Below are 17,699 nucleotides of genomic sequence, written 5' to 3' on the forward strand. Positions count from 1 at the left end.
CTGTCAACCGCTCACCATATGGTGATGAGTTGGATCAGAGGATGGGTTAGGATTCTGGACAGGCCTGGTAAACCCAAACAGGAAGTGTGGGGGAACTGGGAACATCTTTAGGAGGCCTCAGTCCAAGGGATCTTCAAGTCGAGGAATTTCTCAGAATCTCAGAAGGGTGGCTCTTTTGCATTGAAAAGGAGCCAGTTGAGGTGGGCACCTCCCTAGGGAGGTATTCCAGGCATGTCTAGGTGGGAGGAGGCTTCGGGGAAGAACCAGGACCAGGTGGAGTGATTATATTTCCACACTTGCCTGGGAATACCTTGGGATCCACCATTTAGAGCTGGTTAATGTGGCCCAAGAAAGGAAAGTTTGCTAGAGCTGCTGCCCTGTGACCCAACCCTGGATAAGTGAGTGAGTGATGAGCAAAACGAAAATCGTATCTAGAAGTCAGTGTTGAATTGTGAGTTCAGTGTATCATTACACTCCTTGGCCCTCATTTATCAAACGAACGTACGGCAGAAAAACGTGCGTACGACCATTTCAATTTCAATTTATCAATTTGGACGTGAGTGGGAGCTACGATCAAATCTCACGTCTGGTCTGAGGTTGTGTACGCAAATTTCAGCCTGTGTATTTGCGGTGCAGCACAGCAAAATCTGGCTGAAAATAATTAACAAACCTCAGCTGTCATTAAGCATAAGCAGTCACATATTAAGAACAGATCAAAACGGATTCTTAAAACGAATAAAAATTGTGTTTGGAGCAATTGATTGTACTCATGTGCGTCTGAAGGCACCATCCATGAATGATTACGCATTCATCAATCGCCAAAACTACCGCTCGATAAATGTACAGGTGATTTGTGATGCCAAGCTATCGCTTTTTAACGTGGTGGCCAGGTGGCCAGGTGATTTTTTTTATATTTCAAAACAGCTCGGTTTGGTTCTTTAATATCTTTTATATCCCCCATGGGAATAATCGTTTTCACACAAGTCAGTTCAGTCCTTGAACAGTTGCAAAAATCCAGCTGTTAAGTCGTGATGTAACGCCCTTTCCGGGTCCAAGTCTGTCCAAGCCTTGTATTTCTACAACGCAGCAGTTTCATGTTCCCTGTTTTTTGAACAGATCTGAGATCTGATCTCATTTTACCTATTTCTTATTAGTTCTTGTTAAGAACTACCCCCGAGCAAATTTCAAAATAACCTTAAAAATTCACTTTTTTTATTCCATTCCAGTAACCACCTCACCTCATAAACAGTAAAGACATAAAGAAAGTTTCCCACTGGCATCACCGATGTCTGACATCACCACACCACCCATCCTGCATCACACCTTCCATCATAGAGCATGATGGAGAGCATACTTGCAATCTAACAACTTTCAAAGTGACGAGGAGTGGAGCTGTGGTTGTGAAAACTAGCTTTGCTTTCCTGATATCCTATCAGTAAATTCATTACTATCATGGAGGACATTCAGAATGGCTGAACCATAATCAGATTTTAAGGATGTGTACCTCTGTTTTTGGCTCGCGCAAGGGACGGGGAAGGAGGGCAGCCTTGACAGCAGCTTGGAAAGCAACGCTTTTACAAATCTGTTTTAAGCTTTTAAGCATTTAAAGTTGTACTCCATAAGATTTTCTATCTATTTAATTGCCTTTTAAGTTACTGTTTATCAAAAAGTTAGTTAAAACAATGGGGATAGCTCATATGACCCACTAATGTCCGTGTTGACATTCCTGGGCTAGATGTAAATACACCGCCATGTTGCGCCTATGCTGCGTTCACTTAATCGTAAATCGAGATCCTCAACTTCTGAGTGAGGCTTGGAGTAAGGACATAAGTGTAATAGGAAAATGTGTGTGAGAACATAGAGGTGACGGACGGAAGTAGATAGGTGAATGTGTTTCAATAAACTTTAAAAAAGAGAAAAAAATAAATGAATAATAAATCGTAAACACACATATCGACCATGAATGTGACAAGATAGAGGGCTCTGAAACAACAGGCTCCCCTGCAGTTATATCTTTCTGCCAAAGAGGCCGCTAGATACAAGATATTTAAATTCTCATGGAGTACAACTTAAAGTAATACTTTCCTGAGCAGATTAAAACCAGAAAATCACAGATATCACTCATGAAATCTATAAATTATTATGATACAGGCATGTGCTCAAAATTATGAATGTGAAAGGAACAAAAATAATTTGCAAATTTATTGCAAATTGCATGTTTTTTTTACCTGTTCTAGGGATGTTTTTCAAATGTTCTAATATTCCTATCAACATGGAAGTGGACAAATATGCTTGCTTTATGTAAATCTATGTTCATTATTACTACAACAATCCAAAACAATGACAAATACTGTCCAGAATATTCTTCAGAATAGCCTATAAGTAACTGCATGCTCAGCAAATAGGCTGAAAGGGCATTTAGACCTGAATGGAACATTACATAGTAATACTACCACAATGTAGTGTCCAACTTAACACTTGTAAATGTTAACTAAACAAATCCTGTTTTTTAAGCAGCTCAACACAAAACAGTTGACCTCATACATCACAACAAAAGACACATTTTACAACAGACCCTAGTCCTCCACAATGTTAATCGGCTTGTAAGCTGCAGCCAACAATTCAGCTATCACTGTTGAAAGTTTGTTGCTTGTAGAGTTGTTCTTGTGTCTCCTTTACAAACTATCCAGTATTGTCTGCCTTTGGCAAGGGGGAGGAGGGTTATCTATAAACTGTATGCTCGGCCAGCAAGTGGTAACTTGCCGGTGGTAACTCAATTGACATAAACAGTAAATGCAGATAACTTTTGTTTTGTCGAGAGAACCATCTGGCTTTGAACCTAAACTTGCACTTCAAAAGAGCTTCTTTATTAATTCCTGCTCAAGGTTTGTTTCTGCTTTCCATCCATAATGTTAGTGTTTCCTTGCTGCCTGATCTCCCAAACTACGGGGTAGGCCGAGGGTCATGATCACAGAATGTGCGTGAAAACTCCCAAAAATTAGTGGCATTGAATTTGCGTTAACCCGTTATTATTGCGTTATCTTCAACAGTTCTAATACACATACACTGTGTGTGTATGTATTTGTGTATGTGTCTCTTTGGTGTATGTGCGTATGTGTCTATTTGGGAGACCATGTTCTGAGTCTAACGATTCAAATGAAGGAAGTGAATGTGAACAAAGATTATGAGCAATTATTTCACCCCATATTCACCCGAGTAAATATTGGACTTATTTTTCACATCTCCTGAACATTTTTTATTAAAATTAAATTTTCAGAGGGACAAATTTAGTTTGTTTGTTTGAGAGCTTTTTCTGTCTCAGACAGACTTTCACTAAAGGTAAGTGGGGAAATTTAATTTGGGTGAACTGACTTTAATTAACTTGAGGCTTTTTTTTCACCATTGCTTGTGAGTCTGCACGCCTTTTGCATATTCAGCTTAAAGCCGAGACTTAAAGAAGTAGTCTATCAATGACTCATTAGCTGCCCACATGTGCGTGCACATTCATAATGCTGGTCGCTGCCAGCCTGACATAAACATATATCCGTCTGTCAATCTGTCCTAGCGACAAGGCCTATTCATATTTCACTGAAAACAAGGCACTCTCATTAGGAGTTGAACACTTTGATCATGTTCTGTCACTGCTATCTTTCTGCCTCAACAATTGTTGGAGTAGTTCTGCCTGGGAACATCAGTGATGTACCACTCGTTTGCTCTGTTTGTAGAGTGCTGTTGCAGCATTTGAGTAATTTCGGCTCACACTGCAAGCCGCGCACTTCCCTGCAGATCAATACAGAAGTCAGGCAAGGGAAGAGCCTGTGCTTTATTCCTTTATTATGTAGTTTCTCTCAGGGTACATGGGCCACATTGATCAAACAGCTTCAACTTAAGGAAGCTAAGATAAGATCATCAGGTAATTACTTGTATTTATCCCACCTAAAAGCTAAAAAGAACTAAGGCCTTCTTGTGCATATCTGCAATTTAATGTCAAAATTACAGATGCTGTCTGTGCAGCTGAATTTATGCATGACTCATTAACACAGGCTAGTAGGCCTCTTTTGTTCAGAGTCCCCGCATTACACATCTATTCTTTGTCAATACTGATGCAGAGCATTTTATAATCATTATAGATTCAAATAGAGTTAGCTAACGCTTATGACTATGAGCAGCCTGAAATGGCAACAATATATGTTGTTGGCCTGTATTGATCTGCAAGACAATTCACTTTGTGATATACATAACTCTCCCAACAGCAGTGATGAAACAATTAGTTACTTAATGAATTAATAATGTATTCAAACAACAGCAAATGAAACAATTGAACAATTTTGATTGACTTCTCATTTAAGTTATATTCCAAGTAAAAATATTTAACAATCGCTGGTTACAGCTTCTCAAATGTGAGAAGTCAGATTTGAGGTCAGATTTGTTGTCAAATGATACCTCACCTACTGTTACTAGACAGTATAGCGGCGAAAAGTCAGAAAGGAAATGTGATAGCAGAGCACAAAAAAGAGAAGCACAATGACTGAATGAAAAGTGAAAATTCCTAAATTCACATGATTTTTCAAGTTTGCAGACTCTTCTTCTGTTCTAGCGGGGGTTTTCTCTGATAAAGCATGATTAATAATGTGGGGGGCCCAAACAAACCTTAGCCTAGGGGCCCATGACCACCTTAATCCGCCACTGACGATTCAAAGCTCAAAATATCGCATTCAGGACAGCCCTAATTGCTGACCATTAAAAATATTAAACCAAGCATTATGTAGATCTCATAATTGCACACCACGCAGATAATGGGGCTAATTTTGTCTGAGGCATATTAAGGGTAATCCTACTCAATACTTACATTAACCTAACTTCGACAATTACCTTTCTGTCATGATTTAAAGCTGGTAGGCTTTTAGTGCACGGAGGATGCAAGTGTCAGAGAAAGAGCAGAAAGATCAGCAATTATCACTGAGAGGAAGTACAAAGCCCAGCAGTCAAGCAGCAGTGAGATGCCTTTTGCAATCAGATTTGGGCTCTACCACAACTCTAATTTGGCTGGATCAATACAGCAATCAATTGAAAAGCGCCTCAGACATACACCACCACACACTAATTACTTTTTAACCTTTTTGTTTTACTTTTGTTTTAGTTTGTTTTCATTTTGTTGATCTGGAAAGAAAAATAGATGCGTCCCTTAGGCCAGTGCCTGATGTCAGTTGTGAGAATTAATTACTGAATTTAATTATTGGGTCCATTTAGTTTATCCAGCACAGGCATAGGTGGAGGATGGATGAAAGAGGGTAATGGAGTGTGTTTGTGTGTGTGTGCTGAATAGTTGGGGAACAGGACAGTCAGTTGATCTATCCAAATGCTGCTCACTGATCGTTTTATTCATCTGCTGGGATGCCTCCTGCCTGCTTCCCAATTAGTCAGTACTCACAAAATGTATGTTGCAATTTGCTTGTTGAATTAGGTGGATGAAGGGGTGGATGTGGGGCAGCAGTAATAATTGTTGCAGACGGGGCTGCAATATAAGCACTCAAGCAGCAGTGTTTGCTATAGCAAGATGATAAGTGAGGGCTCTGGCATTTTAAATATGCCATCTAATTAAAGAGGTGGGTTAGATATGTGTTTATGTGAGCAGTGTTTCATGTGAATCCATTTTATGAGAGTTGCTAATGTCAATATTCCAATTTTTGCTGGATTCTGGTCTGTTTATCCTTGTAGTTTAAAGACTTGATTGTAAAAGCTGTTGAATCTTTTGTGTGTGTTTATAGGGGGAGACCCTATATATATATATATACATATATACATATCCACTAGTATCCAGCTGATGGTTTTAATCATATTTGGGTAATGATGTTTAGATGGGACATAGAGAAACCTGGCTATTAATATAAATGAATAAGCAGCTCTAATATTCATATAAACAACCTTTCTTTTCTGGTGCAGGCATGTGTTTGACTCTTCAGCATCTTCTCACATTTCTGTCTGAACACTGTTGTCTTTGGATTTATCAGCACCATTCAACAGCAGCCCCCCCAGATGGTCGGAGGTTAAGCAAATGGTGGAGCAAGCAAGGTCGGCATCAGCACCCGGTTCAAATGGCATCCCTTACAAAGTGTTCAAGAGCTGTCCTGAGCTCTTGAAGCTTCTGTGGAGGTTTATGTCAACCGCTTGGAAGACCAAGTCCATCCCACGTGCATGGAGCAGAGCAATCACCACCTTCGTCCCCAAGGAGAAAGAGTCCAGCAGCATCAGTCAGTTCAGAGGTATTGCCTTGCTGAACATAGAGGGAAAGATTTTCTTCTCTGTGTTGGCAAAGCGCGTACCCTAACCCTAACCCTGGTTGCGTGGAACATTCAGCGATGATTTGGGAGCAGATCCAGACAGCTAAGAGCAAGAAATCAGATCTGCACGTGGTCTGGTTGGATCTTGCAAATGCCTATGGCTCAATTCCCCATCAACTTATCAGCTTTGACCTGGACTTCTTTCACATACCAACATGCATCCAGAAACTCATAAGCAACTACCTTGATAGCTTCCATGTTTGCTACACAAGCCAGGAGATCTCAACAGGGTGGCATCGTCGAAAAAGGCATTGCGATGGGATGCTCCATCCCCCCCATTCTATTCACAGCAGCCTTCAAAATCATCCTGATCGGTGGAAGACAAATGGTCCGTGATGTCAGATGTCCAGCGGGCCAGCGACTTCCAGCGGTATGGAGTTACATGGACGATGTCACCACCCTCCTTCAGACAGCAGCATATACCGCCAGACTTCTGAAGAGACTTGATGAACTGCTTCTGTGGGCCCAGATGAAGCTAAAACCCTCAAAGTCGAGGAGCCTCTCAATTAGGCAAGGTCAAAGGAATGACAACATCACCTTCTCAGTTGCCGATGAGAGGATTCCATTGCTAGTGGAGCAGCCAGTTTGAAGCCTCGGAAAGCTGTTCATGGCAGACAAACACATTGCTGCCTCTGTTACATCCCAGCTCTCAGAAGGCCTGCTCAAAATCAACCACAGTTTGTTACCTGGCAAATTTAAGTTATGGTGCTATCAGTTTGCTTTGTACCACTGGCTCATGTGGCCTTTGAAGTTGTGCGACATCACTCTAACAACTGTCACAAAGATCGACGCAAAGGCCAATAGTTACATTCGGAAATGGCTAGGGCCGCCTCGCCTGTCAAGCACAGCTCTGTTTGGAAGAAACACCTTGAGCCTTCCTCTGAGGTCACTCACTGTGGGGTACAAACAGGTGAAGAAGGTGAGGCTGGTATTTGAGCTAACAGACTCTCGCGACCCTGTTGTGAAGAATACCAGGGTCCAAGTCGAAGGCAACGCAATCGGTTGAGCAAGTGGTTAACCGACTGAAACACAAAGAGGTGATGGGGCTGCTGCAGTCTGGCAGGTCAGGCCTTGGATGGGGAACATCAGCTAAGATGTGGTCCAAGACCACAAAGAAAGAAAGGAAAGACCTAGTCATCTTGGAAGTTGTGAAAATGGAAGAGAAGGGCTACAAAATCAAAGCTGTAAGCCAGTCACAGCAAGGCAAATGGACAACCTGGGAGGCCATAACAGACAGAGCCATGACGGGGAGAGATATATGGAAGATGCCACAGGCAAGGCTGAGCTTCCTAATCCGGGCCACTTACGACACCCTCCCCAGTGCACAAAACTTGCACCTCTGGTATGGCTCAGAAGACGCTTGCCATCTCTGCACTTCTCAGAACCCAAGCTTACAGCATGTCCTCTCTGGGTGCAAGGTTACTTTAACGCAGGGTCGGTATGGGTGGCGCAATGACCGAGTCCTGCTTAAGCTAGCTGAGATCCTAGAGATACGCAGACTGGATGCAAACAAGGCCAGCCGAGCACCAGCATCACATACAGTCCATTTTGTCAAGCAGGAATGTGTGGCCAAGGGATCTTGCGCAAATGTGCACTCTCTCCTTTCACCGGGTGGACAGTGGAAGATGCTTGCGGACCTTGACTGCCAGCTTAAATTTCCCCCAGAGATCATGACATCCTTACGTCCCGACATCTTGCTATGGTCCAGCTCCACTAGGTCAGTCATCATGGTGGAGCTAACTGTACAATGGGAAGAGAGAATGGAGGCAGCCTTTGAGAGGAAAAAGGAGAGGTACGCTGAGCTGGCTGCTCTGTGCGTCCAAGCAGGGTGGACAGCTCGAACTTTCCCAGTGGAAGTTGGGTGCAGAGGCTTCAACGCTGCCTCCACCTAACAACTCTTGAGGACTTTTGGGATCACGGGCTTCACACTCCGGAAGGCTCTAAAGGAGCTAGCGGAAGAAGCGGAACAAGCAGAGCCAGATCTTCTGGATCTGGCTCAGAGGAAAGGACAAGGCATGGGGAAGGCAAGGATCCTAGGGTTGGCGACGTCCCTGTCGCTGCTCCACCACCCAGAGATGTTCCGGGAATAATGGAGCGAAACATCTGAGAAGTGTGGCTCCCAGTTGATGACCCTGTAGTCAACCTGACCTTTTCGGCACTGTCGGAGATGCGTCAGGCAGAAATGCTTAGCAGGTATACTTACCTGTGCTTCAATCTTACCTTCTCCCCCTAATTACCAGTGATGTTTCTTCACTACTGCTCACCTTAGATCCTCCAGGGTCCTGTGTGTGTACAAGCTCTCCCAGGTGCATGTGCCAGCTCCACCTGCAGATGGATCAAAGACTTTCTGTCTGACAGGAGGCAGCATGTGAAGCTGGGGAAAGACGTCTCTAACCACTAGACCATCAGCACCCTTCCCCTCTGCTCTTCTACCTCTGCACAAACAGCTGCACCTCCTGTCACCAGTCCTTCAAGCTCCTGAAGTTCTCTGACAACACTCCCCTACCGCCTACAGGTATGGTGACCTGGTGTGGGCAAAACAAGCCCCACCCGCCCCTCTCACCCTGTGTGACTCCCCAGTCCACACTGTGGAGTCTTCCTGGGCTCCATCATCTCCCAGAACTTCAAGTGGGAGCTAAACATCAGCTCCCTTAGCAAAAAGGCACAGCAGAGGATGTACTTCCTGCGGCAGATAAAAAAGTTCCACCTGCCAGATACGATGATGGTGCACTTCTACACTGTCATCACCTCCTCCACCACCGTTTGGTATGCTGCGGCCACTGCATAAGACAAGGGAAAACTGCAGTGCATCATTCTCACTGCTGAGCAGGTGATTGGCTGCAATCTGTTGTCCCTCCAGGACCCTGAGGCAGACAGGATAGATTGATGCCGATCCCTCCCACCCCGGACACGGAATTAAAACTAAAAAGCTGAATTTTGCCATCTGCAGCTGGCCTCATCAACAAAGCCCAGCATCAAAACTGAAACAGACTCTAACCCCGACCCACACAGTCATCTGCCTCTATGCGTTAAAATATTGCTCATATCGGACTAGCTCAAATGTCAAATCTTTGCACAAGCCCTACTATTATACTTTAGCAGTATTGTTAAAGTAATGTTTTCATACTTGTTGGTAGTTGTTTTATTTTCTATTTATGTTCTTGACTGTAGTACTTTGCTTCTTTCATTTATTTTTCATTTTTGGGCGCACTGAACACCAAGGTGAATTACTTGTATGTGGAAATGTACTTGGCAATAAACTCCTTTCTGGTTCTGATTTAAAGCCCACGATGATACTACTGACACATGGAGGAGCCAGAGAGAATACCTATTTACAGGGTCCAGAATTTTGTGCTAGACACTGTAATATCGACTGACTGTTTTCTGTTCTTCAAGTGCCAACTGTCAGTATGCCTATTTTGAAGTTCTAAGAGCTCTCCTTTACATATTTTAGTGCTGAATCACAGAACAAAGTGCTGTTTTGAGACACTGTTTGTGTTGATTTAGTGTGGCACATTTTTCAAAACTTAGCATATTCTGTGTCTTTCATTATGATAAATGGATTAAGTGCTTTTGTTTTAAAGTCTAGATGACCTTAACTGCATGGAAACGTTATCCTTACTGAGGCTGTGTCATTGTCCTTTGTTCAATGCAGGGAATCAAAACACAGGGTATGTGAAAAAGGTTTGTATAAACGAAATATGATTTGGAAGAAAACCTCTCCCAGATCAATAACAGGTGATACCAGAGTATCACTTTTTCTAATCTCCCTCAACTCCCTTTATGTTTCCTGAGACATTCATATGCTCATCTACTATAACATGATGTGTATGTCCATTGAATCACACAGACAGACTTTGGCAACTGACAGCCCCTTACCCCGTCAAAACTTAGCACATGTTAACACAGCAGACCTGTCAGGCTTCAGATTTCTCCACATGCCCCAGCCGTGTGTATGGGACTGTAGCAAGATAATTTGGAGAGTTACATCTTGTGTCTTTTTTTGAATATACATTGGTCTGTTTTTATCAGCCCTAACATACAGTAAGCTGCAAGTTTTAGTATGTTCATCTAACAAGCTTTTTTGAGCTACAGTGCTAACCTAGTGTTAGAGTGAAATAATCTGATACTACAGACTTTGGCAACTGACAGCCCCTTACCCAGTCAAAACTTAGCACATGTTAACACAGCTAGCTAATTATCCACAGCAGTATAAGGATACTTCTGCTCCTTTATTTCCATTTATGGGCTATTTCCTATTAACATCCATCATAAACTAATGAGAATGCTGACTTGTTAAACTTTTGTTGAGTTGTGATGGTCATGATCAGGTGAAGACTGCATTTTCAACCAACTCTGAGAACTGAAGTTAATTAGTGAGCCAGCAGGAGCAGCTGATAAGATTTGACAGTGGCATTTTTCATTCAGTCGGCAAACTGATTAGCGTCAACTAAAAATGAGAAGCCTGCTTTTGTATATCTCTATTTAAAATCAAGGACACATCTTTAAAAACAACAGCAAATGTTAAATGGTAAATCTGCCACCATTGTCATTGTGAACTGCATACATAGAGTACTTGATTGTAAAACCTGACAAGCATAGCAACAGTAACTGTCTGTGTATGCTCAAATGTGCATGCCTCAACAAAAACATGTTTAACATTTTTTTTAATTTTAATGTTCAGTATTGGTATGAAAGTTATCCTTATATAAAAACAGATGTTTGATTGGAGATACCTATAAAAAAGCTACAGACATGAAAAAAAAATTCCTTAAATATGAGTTGCGTGTAAGACACGCATGAAACCTTTGAGAAAAGCTCCCAGGGTGGTTTCCATAGCAACAGGCAGGTGGTGGTAGATACAGTAATAAGGTCCTGAGAGCAAAGTGACAGCACATAGATGAAAGGTGGCTATTCTGTCACTCACCAGGAAGTAAGAGCCATGCAGGGTTCAGGTACATCTAAGAGTGTAGAACTCTTGGAAACATGAAAAAACAAGTTGTTCTCTTTTCGTTTTGCTTTCTTACACTGATAGTCAATAACACCATCAACACCACAGCCAGTTTCCAAATGGATATTGCAAGGGGATTGAGACCCACTTCAAAATAACACTGTTCAGTACAATTTTTAGACTTACAGCCTACATTCACCCTGAACTGGCAAAACCCACTTACACACACAGGCATCATTATCACATGCTTACAAATCCAAGAATATATGCAAAAAGGACAGAACTCTGCCTCCATGATGACATATTTAATCACCTCTCTCTCCCTCTTTTTGTCCCCATCCATCACATGCATTGACTCAACAAAGTCATGCACAGTCTCTCCCATGCACACTGGCGAATACAGCAAAGTAAAGAATATCATCCTCCAAAACTGTCCCTGTTGTATCCATTACCTCAAAGATGTTAACAGATGTGTTTGCTTATTCCTGTCATTGTGTGTATGTGCGTAAATATAAATGCATTTGCACAAGCATGCGGTGCATTTGTGTGTTTATATCTTAGTGATACATCGTATGATGTGCAGTACTGTTTTTGTGGAAGCTGCAGTAGAGGGATTGAGGGCTAAAGAAGAAACTGGATGATTATTCTGCTGATGCTGATAGTAAATCAATACAACAACAACGACACAACACAAAGACATGCATATCAGATGCATGAATGCAATTTCTAGCTACATCACTCTGTCCATTGCAACATCGCACTTTGCTTGGACTTTCTCTGTTACTGAATACACATACACATACTAAGGAACAAGCACACACGCAAGAAGTAGCCCAGGGCCTCCTGAGGGTGTTGGGTGGGCATGGCTGATTGACCCTGCCTCACCAATCTGCCTTGCTCTCTGCCAGAAAATCAACCAATTAAAAGATGCAGTCACCACGGCAGCGCTTTGGGTTCGGGTGGGGGGGGGGGCTTGGAGTGAGAGTAATGGCAGCTGCAATGTTGAATTGGGAGGCAGCTGTGAGGAGCTGACCTGATACTCTACTCTACTCTACTTCTCTCTCTCTCTCTCTCTCTCTCACAGCGTTGGTCCGAATTTTATATTCATCATTCATAAATTGGTTTCCAACCATCACTGGCGGAGAAGTGTTTGACAGCCAAGTCCAAAAGTCTTTAGTTATTCTATTTAACCTCTTTCTATTTTCACCATACATGCATTCATTTATATTTTTAAGGGTGTCTTTACACGATAAAGACAGAAAATCAAAGGGTTAGTTTAAACACAATGAGAGAAGAGCACATGCAACTGCCACATTAGCTCCTTCAGCCATAACCGAATCATTTTCACAGACAGTGGCCTTGAACTAGGACTGCATCTAATGATGCTTTTCAAAATCAATTGATATCGGTGCCATTTCTTCAGAATACATCTGAAAAGCCGGCTGTATGCAATGGCTCAGAAATGTGATTGGTATACACCCAAGATGTCTGCAGACCAACCAGGTTGTATCATCGTGGCATTCAGAGGAGCTTAATCTTGAGAGGAGTGTGATATAAAAGAAAAAAAAGGCTTTTTCTAATGACATTCCCTCAAAATATTTGACGTTGGATCTTCTGAGAAAATTTAGTTGGTATGTCTTTGTAATTATCAGTTTAGACAACATAGTTATTAATCACAGTTAAGGATGTCACAATATGATATTTTTATATCAAGATTATTTTCAGGGGAAATATTGCAGTTCTATGTTTTACACCATTATTAATCATCGGTTATCCAACGCTATGGAAGGAGAGAAACATACAAGCATTATTTTGGTTCCTTCCTGAACATGTTCAGCATATACTCATAAATCTGGAGTTACATCCACGCAACTATGGTACACATATCCCTGCAAGATTAAAACATAGACAGTAACATGTTTTGAACTACACCAGCTGAGTTTAAACTGTTATGTCCCAGCTTATTAATGCTAGTTGAGGTTTGTTTTTTTGCCCTAACTTGAACATAAAGGGGTGAATCATTATCTAAAAGCTATGAGAGCATATTCAAAGTGTTGGACCCTTTTTGAAAGTGCAGTCATTTTCATGTAGCATGGTGCTGTCATGTGGCCCTGCTTGCCACAATGAGGGTCAGTCTTTCCTATTCACCCTCACCCGCATGGAAACTAAGCTGAGCGTATAATAGCAGCGTTTTTTGTCAAAAGTAAACGCTTCATTGCATCCCATGACAACCTCTTTCCATTGTGTTTGATCTCCTACAAACTGAAACACTGCATGAGAATTGGGAGTTTAGAAGCTCAGCTCTTACTTACATTTGTTGGGAGAACTCGGGTGCCTCATCATTGACGTTAGCCATCCGAATCCGTACTGTAGTTGTGCCTGTGCGAGGGACCTCGCCCTTGTCGATGGCCATCACTACAAACTCATACAGGTGGTTGGGCCTCTCATAGTCCAGAGGCCCCGCAGGAAAGATGGTCCCATGAGGGGAAATGATAAAGTCTGGACTCAGGGTGTAATAAGTCAACTCTGCATTCTCTTCAGAGTCACAGTCATTGGCCGACACTAAAGATGAAAACAGAAATGGGGAAGAGAAAAAACAAGTTAGAGGGACAAAACAAATACCAAACCGTGGCCCCGTAGATCCCAACTTTGCCCTTTCTCAAAGAAGTATAGACAAATATGATGGTGTATTCATGTCATGCGCTCTCCAGCACTACCATCATTTTTCTGGTGGTATATTCAAACTCAATGTAGTTATGCTGACTGTGAAAACAAGGCTGCTGATGTTGATCGTGGTCACTTGATGAATGTGGCCTACACAAGCATGATTGTTATTCAGTCTCAAAATACTGGCATACAATTAGTTGGGACATAGAGTAGAAAAAGATCATCAACGTTACCACTTCTGTCCGATCTCTAAAATGTGAAAGCTTTTTAACCCTTCTAACAAACCTGCCATCGATACTTAATGAGATGAAATACACCAGTAAAATGCTGTTTCATTAAAATATATGTAATTGTTATACTAGAACTTTCTTTAATACAGCATGAGGATTTCATGGCGATGGATAGTGAAATTACTTTGTACAGCAGAGGTTTAGGTGGAGCTTTCTTTCTATCTTTTGTTTGTATTTGAAAACTGCTAATAAAACACATTTCAATCAAGGGATAGCTTAGCATCAATTTGGCCAAAACGTTTAAGGTTTTGCAATGTCTACATGTAACCAGTTTACAATTTTATTATTTATTATTTCAACGATTTGATGCATGTAGTCTATTTCAACTTTCCAATGATTGTATTTCAATGACTGTATATCAATAATTCTTTAACTGTTGTTTTTCAACAATTAAGTGACTGTATCTCAACATTTCAAATACTATATTTAAACATTTAACAGGTTCTATAGGATCTCATAGACAGACTTCTTTGTGATTTTGCCAAAAAAGCATACCTATTTAAGTAATGGTGAAATAGCAGCTGAATCAAACAAGAAACTATATGTTCTCTTAATAATCAAGAGTTGAGTCTTTGTCTTGTTTCTTGTATTTGAGCAAAGGCGCTTAACATGATCACAGAATATCTAATTCTCTTCCCATGCTATGTGACCAAAGTAAAGACTGAAAAGCAAGTGATGCTCCCACTGACTTAAATGTTCAGTTTTGTTTAGTTCAGGGGAGTAAGTGTTATTTGCACACCACATATTAAAAGGACCGTCATTTTGCCACATTTCTGTTTCTACAATACACATTGGGAATCCATGGAGCCAGGACTCACTTGGCTACAAATTGAGAGCTTACACCTTACATTGCATTTACAGTAGATTGTGCCCATACACAAAAACAAACATGCACATGCACCACACACATGCACACACGCTCGCACACACAGACAGACAGACAGACAGACAGACAGACAGACAGACAGACACACACACACACACACACACACACACACAGGTATTGTTTGCTTCAACATATTGCTTAAAGAAACTAACACTGCAAATTTTGACGGTGCCCGAATGGAGTTGTGATGTGATGACTTTTTCCCATTGTCTTCCATGGCGAAGAGAAGTCTATTAATCCGTGGATATATATTTTTTCAAGCGTCACAACCCCTAATGACAAGACTCTCGATTAATTTGGTTTGGCTATATTTTGAATGTCATGAATAAATTCACACGCACATGCACAACACAAACACGCACAATTATTGTTTGCTTCAACCAACAAACTATACATTGTTGCTTTAAAGCCTTGGGGAAATTAACACTTCAAATTTATAATTTAAAAAAATGTCAACAACAAAAAAAATTTCAGATCATTAAAAGACAGCTTATAAACAGTCAGTAATTATTGAAATTATTTGTTTCATTCTATTACATCGGTACAAGGTACAATTTTATTTTGTACATAATAAATCAATTGACTTGAATTGCAAAGTGTTGTGGTATTAAATGTACAATATAGTATAGTTTATATAATAGTTTTCTCTTTTGCTTTCTTGTCAACCACCATTGCAGTAAAAATCAGTGTCTCACTCAAAAATAATGTTAACGGATGATCATCAAATCAAATCAAATCAAATCAATTGAATCAAATCAACCTTTATTTATATGGCGCTTTTCATACAGGAAAGTATGGCAAAGTGCCTTACAGAGATGAACAGAAAAAGAGAAACATCAAATAAAATCAGGAGAAGAAAGTTAAAAGAACCCAACCCTCCCACAGTCATGCACAGAGACATACACAAATATATATACGTTCATACACACATTCACACAAACACACACAGCCACGCTGACACACAGACACACACACTCACACCTACACAAACACTAGCTGTCACTACAGAGACATGGCCAGGCAGCGAGACCTGAGGAGGCTAGAGGAAGCTACCTCCCAGTCCAAGGTCACAGGGAGCACCACCACAGAGACCACCCCAACCCGGGCAGACAGGAGCCTCCGCACCAAGGTGCAGAGCCCTCTAGTCGCCCGGGCCGGAATTGTCCACGGGACAGCACCCCTCGCGGCCAGAACAGAGACAACTCCCAAACTGGCCGATAAGGTAAAAGCAAATCAGATAGGTAGGAATGCCCAAGACCGTTAAAACACTTAAAAACTAGTAGAATAACTTTAAAATCAATCCTGAAACGCACGGGGAGCCAATGCAATGTTATGTGCTCCCGCCCTCTGGTCCTTATCAGCACTCATGCAGCTGAGTTTTGTAATAATTGTAGATTCGAAATGCTCTCTTTGGGAAGGCCAGAGAGCAGGGCACTACAGTAGTATAAACGACAAGAGATAAAAGCATGCATCAGCACCTCCGTGCTGGCCTGAGAGAGAAACAGGCGGACTCTGGCTATGTTCTTAAGATGGTAAAAACCTATTTTTGTTATATTTTTGATGTGTGGAATAAAACTGAGCTCAGAGTCAAAAATCACACCCAGAATTTTTACAGATTGTGATAGTTTAAAATTCTTTAACTTCGGTAAAAGTTTCTCTTTCTGGCCCTCAGGACCAATGAGTAAAATCTCTGTTTTGTCCTGGTTGAGCTGTAGGAAACTCCCTGCCATCGATGTCTTGATATCTAAAATGCAGTTTAAAAGGACATCAATAGGCCCTGTGTCATCAGGAGACATAGGGATATACAGTTGCGTATCGTCAGCATAATTATGAAAGCTGATGCCGTGCCTCCTGATGACGTCCCCAAGGGGAAGCATGTAAAGATTAAAAAGAGTTGGACCTAAAATTGACCCTTAGGGAACACCACACTTTATTTTGTGGGTTTCTGAGGAACATGTATCCATACTTACAAAGAAGTGTCGATCTGTGAGGAAAGAAATGAACCAGTTAAGAACAGTACCAGAGAGGCCGACCAGGTTCTTCAGTCTATCTAATAAAATGTGATGGTCTACTGTATCGAAGGCAGCGGTTAGATCCAGTAGTACCAAGACTGTGAGTTCATTGTTATCCAAGTTGCACCTGATGTTGTTTAAAATCTTTAAAAGGGCTGTCTCTGTATTGTGGTTTGCCCTGAAATCAGACTGACACTTCTCAAAAATGTTGTTTGCAATTAAAAAGTAATTTACTTTTTATTTTAATTGAAAACAAGTAAGTAAAACGGTAAGTTGGATACAGGCCGATAATTATTAAAGATGTTGGGATCTAAATTGCTCTTCTTCAGAAGGGGCTTCACCACCGCCGTTTTAAAGGAGGCGGGGAAGACCCCCTTCTGAAGAGAGCAATTCATCATGTATAAAAGCTGATCCTCAAAGAGTCGACAAAGTGTTTTAAAAAATGGTGTGGGAATTGGATCTAATAGGCAGGTTGTGGACTTTACTTGGGAGAGGACTCAACCAAGTTTCCCTGCATCAACCAGGGCAAAACTCTCCAGTGTTTCCTCGGGT

General features: G+C 41.4%; 1 protein-coding gene across 1 annotated transcript in view; it reads right to left on the reverse strand.

Moving 5' to 3' along the window:
• LOC310947763 (neural-cadherin) overlaps positions 1-17,699 on the reverse strand; it is a gene marked incomplete at both ends in the record, with an annotated part of 416,747 nt that overhangs the window by 239,082 nt on the left and 159,966 nt on the right. The window contains one exon of the mRNA XM_083914685.1: positions 13,605-13,854. Within this exon, the coding sequence (XP_083770811.1) occupies positions 13,605-13,854 (250 nt within the window). The remainder of the gene's footprint in view (positions 1-13,604; positions 13,855-17,699) is intronic.

This window comes from Echiichthys vipera (genome assembly GCF_963691815.1).
Source record: "Echiichthys vipera genome assembly, chromosome: 1".
In the NCBI taxonomy this organism is placed as follows: Eukaryota; Metazoa; Chordata; class Actinopteri; order Perciformes; family Trachinidae; genus Echiichthys; species Echiichthys vipera.